Source organism: Echinops telfairi, unplaced genomic scaffold (assembly GCF_000313985.2).
Source record: "Echinops telfairi isolate 266 unplaced genomic scaffold, ASM31398v2 ScPeMD7_443;HRSCAF=831, whole genome shotgun sequence".
NCBI lineage: Eukaryota > Metazoa > Chordata > Mammalia > Afrosoricida > Tenrecidae > Echinops > Echinops telfairi.
Window position 1 is genome coordinate 62,988,204 of NW_022104341.1, and position 9,870 is coordinate 62,998,073.

At 40.6% G+C, this 9,870-nt stretch overlaps 1 protein-coding gene across 1 annotated transcript in view; it reads right to left on the reverse strand.

Moving 5' to 3' along the window:
- The window catches only part of ATG4C (autophagy related 4C cysteine peptidase), a 96,595-nt gene that overhangs the window by 60,307 nt on the left and 26,418 nt on the right, over positions 1 to 9,870 (reverse strand). The window contains exons 2-3 of the mRNA XM_004699377.2: positions 7,064 to 7,207; positions 2,669 to 2,752 (exon numbers count right to left, since the gene is read on the reverse strand). Coding sequence (XP_004699434.1) covers positions 2,669 to 2,752; positions 7,064 to 7,139 — 160 coding nt within the window. The 5' untranslated portion in view covers positions 7,140 to 7,207. The remainder of the gene's footprint in view (positions 1 to 2,668; positions 2,753 to 7,063; positions 7,208 to 9,870) is intronic.

Sequence of the window (9,870 nt, forward strand, 5' to 3'; positions counted from 1 at the left end):
GGAGAGAAAATGTTTTGAGAAACGATGTACAAATGTGCTTTACACAATTGATGTGTGTATGGATTGGGATAACAGTTGTATGAGCCCCTAATAAAATGTTGAAATAAATAAATAATAAAAAATTTTAAAAAATAAAAAAAGAATGGGAAGGTCTAGGGGTATACATGCGACAAGATGGGCGGACCCTAGATTCATGATGGCAGCCTAATCTTGGCCATCCTTGGGTGGGTTTGACCTCTCCGGTGTCTCCTACAAGGAAACAGACAACTCTTTATCAGAAGGGAGTGGGCCCTACTTGTTGTGGGATAAACAGTGGTGTCTTCTTGGTCTAGACAGCTGATAACTCTCAGGGAGAATGACCTCCTAATCTACTCTTGATGACCTCCAAGTGTATAGTCATTCACAAGCAGCTAAGTCTGGCATCTATTTGGGGGAGACAACTTGAGAGAAATCCTTCTGTTTCCCACAATCTACTGGACTATACAGTCCTGTAAGAGTTTTTAATTCCATTTGGTGTAATTTTTTTAATTCCATTTTTTAACAAACCTCATATCTAAAATTAGATATTAAAATTGAGGTATTGTTAATAAACGTTCAGAAGTAAAAAGGACCATAAAGGAATACTATGCATAGCTGTACACTGTGGTAGTTATATAATTTCATGTCAGCTTCATAAACAGAGTAAAGCCTGACGGTCCCTCCTTGTGACATGGCCTTCTCATGAGGGAACACTCTCTCTCTTGAGTCTGCCATCAAAAGAGGCGGACTACTCTCTCTCTCTCTCTCTCTCTCTGCTTCACATTTCTGTTGACAAGCTACATGGAGCCACTGATGGCAGTCAGAGCCCTGGAGATGTGTCCACTGCCGTTGAATCCACAGAACTTCTCACCCACCAGCCTGTGATCCTCCTGCATTCAGCATTGTTGCACACACTGCATGAGTCTGAAGAGGAATTCATTGGACATATGGGCTAATATCGAACTTATGCACTTGATCTGGACTGGGCTGGGATGTTTTATTGATGTATAATTACTTCTTGATATAAAGCTCACTCACATATATGAGTGTCTCTAGATTTGTTTCTCTAGTCAACCCGAACTAACACATTACACCAACAAATTATTTACTAACTTTAATGAAACTAAGAAATTATTATAAACCCATAAATTACCTAAAGTGACTTACAAAGGAAAAAAAACTTCAATAGAAAAATACCAACTGGTCCATAACAAGCAGAAGTGAATAGATAGTCAAAAACTTCTAATGGGGCGGGGGAGGAGAGCGGTTGTTAAAAGAAAGCCCTGGATTAGTTGGCTTCACTGGAGAATTCTTTTTTTTTTTTTAATCATTTTATTGGGGGCTGTTATGGCTCTTATCACAATCCATACGTACATCCACTGTGTCAAGCACATTTGTACGTTTGTTGCCCTCATCATTTCCAAAACATTTTCTTTCTACTTGAACCCTTGGTATCAGCTCATTTTCCCCCTCCCCCACCTTCCCGCCCTTATGAACCTTTGATTATTTATAAAAAAAATAAAATTCGTGTCTTACACTGACTGATGTCTCCCTTCACCCATTTTTCTTTTGTAAGGCCCCCTGGGAGGGGGTTATATGTAGATCATTGTGCTCGGTTCCTTTTCTCTCCCTCCACCTTCCCCTTACCCTCCTGGTATCAACACTCTCACTATTGGTCCTGAGGGCTTTATCTGTCCTGGATTCCCTGTGTTTCCAGCTCTTATCTGTACCCCTGTACATGCTCTGGTCTAGCTGGATTTGTAAGGTAGAATTAGGGTCATGATAGTGGGGGGTAGGAAGTATTAAAGAACTAGAGGAAAGTTGTATATTTCGACGGTGCTATACTGTACCACAAAACATTTATTTTAAAATTAGCAACATCCTTAAACACTTCTAAAAATCAACAAGAAGAAAATAAAGATATCAATTCAAATAATGATTTAGTACCCAAACTATAAGCCCAAATAATAAGGAAAATGATAAAAACATATGACCTTTACCTTCAAGAAGTTAACAAGAAACCCAAACTGTTAGGTAGGCTGGCATAGGGCTGGGGGATGTCCGTTAACGCATGCCCAGAGGGCCAAGCTATGGAAACAAAGGAGTGGCGCACTGCACAAGCTCAGAGGTTCAGGTTTCCCACTGGTAGGCATGGGTGGGCGCTGAAACTGGATTGGCCCACCTAGGCCAGGTAAACTCAATTCAGCCAGTGGGGTGATCAGGGGTTGTCCACCACGCCTCCCCAAGGAATCCTTGAAAAGGCAGGAGCCCAGAGTTGAGAAACACTTTTGTGTGCCACCGAGCAGCTTCCAGGCAGGCTGCATGTTCGGGAGGAGTCCTATGGGTGCCACGTAAACCTGAAACTTCTTCTAACTCTCAGAAAACTAAAAAAAAAAAAAAAAAAACTCACTTGGATCACAAACCAGGCTTCGGCGTGAATTCTTTCTCGCGTGGAGCCAAGGACCAAGGTATAGATCTAGCTCCAGAGAAATCTAACAAAACTATATGGCTGAATGCTATGAATTATACAAATTATAGGTACTCAAAAGAAACATAACAAAAGTGATTAGCCTAAACCTAAAATAATGAAAATAATTACACAGTAAATTTCTACCAATATTTTTAAATGATTCACAAACATAACACTTACCTTCCTGCTTAAAATGGTAACATTTTCCAAGCAATAATACAGGGGAATTTCTACTAAAATACGTCTTTGTTTTCAACACCCAACCTAAAGGGAAAACATTTAAATTTTTTCAATTAAAAGATTTAGGGTTAAAATTCAAGCACTTTTTTTTTTCATTTTACACCATCAATTATCAATTATGGTGGTACTTATTTTATTAGAATTTTAAGGTACTAGACAATAAACTGAAAGCAAAGGATATTTGGATATTTTTGTTTTTTTCAAAAAAGGTATTTTAACCACTTTAATCATTTTAAAGAGCCAGAAACAGAAATATTTTTTAATGTGTTCTATTGTCAAACAGGATTCAATTTCCTGCCAACATGTCTTATGAGCAGCTACCACCATCATCGGTGGGGGCTTTCTATGCTACGGTACAAATTTCAGCAGAGACTTTAGACTAAGACACACTAGAAGAAAGACCTGACAGTCCCTTTGAGAATCAGCCCGTGAAAACTGTATGGGTCACCACGTTCTGATCTACAACAGACCATGGAGACGGTGTAAGACTCGGCAGCGTTTCATTTAGTTGTGGATAGGGTTGCCAGAACTCAGGCAACGTGATGATAGCTAATAGCAACATATTCAACGCATAATTGGTCTCATGATAAGCCACAGGGACACTACTTTTTAGGTGCTGAAAGTTTAGTAGGACGAAAATCGGAAGAATTAAGTATTAGCCATTGAAATTGGTGATTGGCGGCTGGGAGGTGGGAAATTAAGATGGACTGTTCTATATACCACTTTCAAAAAACTTCCTGGGTTATAAAAGATTTCTCCAGAAACCGACAGAGATGTACTTTTATCATTATACTGTGAGATTAATTCCCTAAATCACTTCACTCAAATATTCCAAGTACTTTAAACCTCCTTGTAATTTTTAGGTTAAGCTGGAAGGAAACAGTAAATTTACTAAAATTTTTTGTCACTGGAGAAGAGCTTGGTGTCAGGGAAGCCGGGGGAAGTGAGACTTGTGTCTTTTGAATATTGTGCCATAAGAACATTATGTTAGCTGGACACTGAATCCATTCTTTCTGGGAACTACCATTGTCCTCCCTGGAATATACTGCCCTCAAGTATTAGTCTGACTCATCACATCCCTCAAGGGCAGAGTATCGATGCCCCAAACGATTTCCAAGGCTATAAATCTTTGTGGAAGCAGACTGCCACATCGTTCTCCAACAGAGTGGTTGGTGGGTGCAAACGCCGACCTTTCAGTTAGCAGCCAAGCGCTTAATCACTGCACCACCAGTGCTCCTACTCTGAATATAAAAACTCTCACTGCTATCGATTAAATTCCACTGACAGCAACTGTATAGGGCAGACTAGAACTGCCCCTGTGCATCTCTGAGACTGTAACTCTTTATCTTATCTTTCTTTGAACCTACCAATCGCTTGGCAGGAGAAAAATATGGCAAGTTGTTGCTCTCATAAAAATTTAAGTTTTACAAACCCAAAGAGCAGTTCTACTCTGTCCTGTAGGGTCTCTGTCGGAATCAGCTAAATGGCAGTGGGGGAAAAATGTCTCATGACCTCCTCAGGCTTGGCAAAGTAGCAAGTCAGCAGAAATGAAGGGGACCTTCAGGGATAGGGATAAGCACAGCAACTGCACCAACGGGCTCAAATAGAAGAATGGTGCAGGACTGGGCAAGGTTTCGTTCTCTTCTACATGGGGTCCCTATGAACGGGAACCTACTCAACAGCACTTAACAACAACAACATCTTAACTAACAGGGATCCCTGGTGGTGCTTTGGATTAGGCATTGGGTTCATAACCACAGGTCAGCAGTTCAAGTATATAAAGGGTCCCTAGAGTCAGAATCAACTCAGTGGCAGGGGGTTTGGTTTGGGGCACATTTTTTGGTCCTGAGTAACATAGTCTCCCTAGAGCCCTGGCAGTGTAGTGAGTTATGCATTGGGCTGCTAACCTCAAGGTCAGCTGTTCAAAACCATCAGCTACTCCGCAGGAGATAAGGCTTTCTATGCCTCTAAAGAGTTAGAGTCTCAGAAAAAAATAATAATAAAAGATGAAAAGGAAGTTTTCCTAAACCAACCCTAAAAAAACAAATAAAAACACAAACTCACTGCCCCTGAGCCCATTCTGACTCATAGTGACCCTGTAAGGGCAGAGTAGAAGTGCCCCTGTGGGTTTCTGACACTAACTCATTACCAGAGTAGAAAGTCTTGTCTTTCTCTCGCAGAACAGTTTCAAACCTTGCTCGTTGCCTCCTCATATCAGAAGAATCAAGACCCAGTCATTTCCCTCTTCTTTTCACAGGCACGACTGAGCTGAAGCACACCAACAGGCCAAATAACAAAACAATAAAGTACCCTCTTCCTTTGAATTGTTTAGTTCTACTTGACCAGCTCTTTTACAAAAGGATTATTACAACATGCACCACTTGGTTCTGCCCAATTTACTGATGGGAACCAGAAAACCATGAGAAGAAGGGGGCAAAAATGTATACAAAACCACAGAGCCATGAGGCAGCAGAGGTTAGGGTATAGGCAAGAGTCATGAATAAATTTTCTCACAAATATGCTCCCTTTATATATTTCTTGAAAAACATATTCATAATACTTCTCCATATTCAAGAGCGTATTTTTATTCCGTCCTTCAATCTCCTCTTCACCTCCCAATCTCTAATTAAAGTAGCAGGGAGAATGAAAAAAACGACAAATTAAATGTTAAGATTTCTAAATGAAAATGAATTTAAACAGTTTGAGATATACAAGCATATTTGACAAACTGAACATCTGGCAGAATGACTAGTCAACAGATTATCTCAGAACAGTGAATGTCTATGAGGGATAGGAACTGATCAGAAGGAAGCATGAAGAAACTTTGAGGTAATGCCTACATATTGCCTGGGTTGCTACTTTTATGGATGTATGTGTCAGAACATTTCAAATTATACAATTACTATCAGTTCATTTCACTGTACGTACTGTACTTTAAAAATTTTTTTTAACTAGAGATAATTTCAGTTACTCCTGTTTAACAAACCATCCCAAAATTTATTAATTTGAAACAACTTTTAGTTTTTTTTCACATAGCTCTGAGCATTAACTAGACTCAATTAGGTAGTTCTTCTGGTTTGGCTTAGAATCTCTAACGTGGGCACTGGTTCGGCTGGGCCCTTCTGTCTTAGTAGTCCCAGGCCCTTCCAGTTGCTGTGGCCTCTCCTTCTGGCTTCTCCATCAACGTATCTGAAATGGCTGGTCATGACAGTTTAGACCTCCAAAACAAAGCAAGCAGAATCTGCCTAAAGCTGACACATCTTTTTAAATTTTTTTTATTAAAAGACCATTTTACTGGGGGCTCTTACAGCTCTTATTAACAATCCAAATGTTAATTGTATCAAGCATATCTGTACATGTGCTGTCATCCATGTTCTAAACATTTACTTCCTATTGAGCCCTAGGTATCAGTTTCTCTTTTTCCCCTCCCCCCCAACCCTTGCGACCCCTTGATAAATTATAAATTATTATTATTTTCATATCTTACACAGACCACTGTCTCCCTTCCCCCTCAGTTTCCGTTGTTCATCCCAAGTGGGGGCAGGGGGGGCAGCGGGGGCTTATTATATCGATCATTGCAATCGCTTCCCCTTACTCCCCACCTCCCTTCCCCCTACACTACTGGTATCACTACTCCCATTCCTGATCCTGGATTCCACGTGTCATGAGCTGTTATCTCTCATTTGAACCTATGCACATGCTCCTGTCTAGCCTGCATTGAAAGGTGGGACTGGGGTGATGAAAGTAGGGGGTGAGGAAGCCTCAAGGAACCACAACATCATTCCTGTCTGTGCTACTGGTTAATGAGAAACACAGGGCAGCCCATCTCAATGGGAGAAGAGATGATAGAGGGGGCCATCTCTGAAGACCAGCTACCATATACTGAATCTTACAAAATTCTATCTGCCAGAGAATCTTAGAAATAAATAATAGCTTATAAGTGGGAATTTGAAAATCACAAATTAGGCTTTTTAAAATGCTAGCAAACAAAAGAGAACAGAAACAATAAGTACGATCATTATTTTCTGAAGGATCAGAAATACCCGGAAGGAGTGTTTCCATAGTAATTTTTTCAAAGTAAATCAAGTGTATACACCTCACAGTCATGCCAAAAAAAAACAAGAATGAAAGACTTCTTCAGGAAAGTAAGGCCCAGTATCTTTCAACTGTTAAGTGTTTTGACATCCTCAGATGCATCTTCAGCATGTCATCCTCACAGAAAAATCGTATTCAAAGGGAACCTGGAGAAATTGTCACTGATGTAATACGGGTGATGATACATGTTCAAAGATTTTTTTTTTCTACTTTATTCAATTTTAAAATTATGATACTTACTATACTTCATGTTGTTCCAAGCAGATATAAATTTTGTTTTCAGCTTGTCCACTTCATCTGTTCCTGTAGCCTCCATATTCAAATTCTAAGGAAAAAGCCATCACTTGGTTGCATTTTTCTCTAGCGATTAACCTTTTGTATTGACTGAAAGAAAGGGGAAAATCATTTAAGTAATGAGTATATATTACATGGTGCTATACACCCTCAGTCAAGTACGCATTGAATTGCTGCCCTCCAGGTTGGCAGAGCACCCCCACCAGTCCCTCTGGGAGAACGCTGAGGCTGTCTGCTCCCATACAGACAGACAGCCTTGGAAGCTTATAGACAGTCACTAGTGTCAGAACAGACGCAATGGCAGTAAGTTTTGGGGGCTTCCTTCCTGCTACTGAAAGCACCATGGACTCCAGAAGAACAAACAGGTCTGTCATGGAAGAAGTACAGCACAATGCTTCTTAAAAGCAAGGAAGGCAAGACTTCTTCTCATGTACTTTGGTCAAGTCATCGGGAGAGACCAGTCCTTGGAGAAGGACATCATGCTTGGCAGCAAAAAAGAGGGAAGCTTTCTACGAGATGGACTCACACACACATAGAAAAAGCTGGAATGGCACAGTGGCTGCAGTCATGGGATCAAACACAAGGGCAACAGCAGGCAGTGTCTCATTCTGTTGTACATGGGGTCTCGAGGGCACCCAACCACAACAACTTGCTACAGGGACTTAGGTGATTAGATACAATTAGAATTAGAGATGAGCAAACTAATTCTCATTTTATTGAACAAGATAGGTTCTACAAACAATTATTAAAAAGATTCAATATCATATATATAACAATAACTTTATCCCCAAAACCAAATAATTTCCCCAGGTGGTCACAACTCATAAAATAAATCAATTTAGAAACACAGTTAACTATGAGGTCCTTTGAGAATATCCAAGATTTTAGTTGTAATTAGACAAAGTTCTTTGAAATCTTATTTGTAAATGTTATCTTTAGAATAGAGGCTTTCACTTACATTGATGAGATTACTGCTATCAAATTATCTAAATTATTTTGTCTTTAAAAATTGTAAGTATTGAGTAGTGATACAGGAGGGGAAGGAGTAGGTTGGGTAGAAAGGGGAAACTGATCACAAAGATTTACATATAACTCCCTCCCTAGGGGATGGACAACAGAAAAGTGGATGAAGGGAGACATCGGACAGTATAAGGCATGACAAAATAGTAATAATTTATAGATTATCAAGGGTTCGGGAGGGGGTGCAGGGAGGAAGGGGAAAAAGTGAGGAACTGATACCAAGGGCTCAAGTAGAAAGTAAATATTTTGAGAATGATGATGGCAACATATGTACAAATGTGCTTGACACGATGGATGGATGTATGGATTGTGATGAGTTGTACGAGCCCCCAATAAAATGATTTTTTTTAAAAAGAATGACAAAACAGTGATAAATTTTTAAAGCTGTGGGGAGCCCATGGGGACCCAATATGCTTTTCTAGTTTTTGAATATATTTAAATGCCCATGATAAAGTTTAAATCAAAATATGGGGGTGGATGGATGGAAGGATGGAAGGATGGATGGAAGGATGCTAGAGAGCAGGATTACGTCATTGTTATTTCAACAATAGCATTGTGTGAGTCAATGTCACTAGATAGCATACTCTTTTAAATTTCCAAACACACTTTCATTTTAATTTATATTTAACATTAAAAACAGAAAGTGAAGTAATCACTGAGCTTTGAGCAGTCATCATTGGTACCACCCTCTACCCCTGCCACTGTGAGGAGCCCTGGAAGATTACATAGCTGCTACCTCTCAAGGTCAGCAGTTTGAGACAGCCAGTCATTCTGCAGGGAAAGATTCGGTTCTCTAGTCCTCTGAAAATGTACAGTCTCGGAAGCCCTAAGGGGCAGCGTTACTCTGTCCTACAAGTCACTGTGAATCAGAATCTTATCCCCAGCCACCACCCAAACAACAAGGAAGATACATGGATGAAGAACAGAGGTAGAAAGGAAGAGCTGACCTCCAGGTGCGGGGAGGAGAGACTGAGGGTGCTTCGGGGGACACTAGGTGGAGAGTGTCTTTGGTAGTGTGCAGCAGGTGGGCAACATTGAACTTGGGCATCTGGGGTATCTCAGGAGCCAGGCTGGCTGCCGTGGAATGCTGGGCCACCAGAATCCTGGATCTTCGGGGAGCACAGCATGCTCCAGAAGCTGTGTCAGTGAGACCCCACATGGGGACGTCGCTGGGTGAACTGAGCTCTACCTCAGACACGTTTGTAACCTGAAGACTTAAGTTGGAAAAATACACGGTGTCTGAGGAAGCAGAAGACAGCTGAACCAAGAGTGCTATATTGTTGGTTGGCAGACAGACAGACAGACAAGGTCTTGCTACATCAATGCCCTGTACGCTGTATTAAGATACATATTATTCTGGCAATCCTGTGAGGGACATTCTGTTTTGTTTTTGTTTATGCTTGTTCCTATTAGGGTGTATCTCCGAGGTGCCATGCCATTGGGGTCACCCTCTTAAAGTTGTGTTATTTGTTTTTCTGTTCTTCGATAAATGAAACCCAGAATGAACCTATAGGGACAGCAAGTAGAACAAGGGTTTTGGGGGTGCAGATGGTATAGTGGAGGGTAGGGGGTGGAAAAGGGAGACGCTATCAAGGAGTCCATGTAGAAAAAGAATGGAAACTGGGGTAGCAATTGTACAATTCCACTTGACATGGCTTAACTATGGAATGATATATGTATTCAATCCCAATTAAAAAGAAAAAAAAAAAAAAGAACAGAGGTATAAAGGGAGC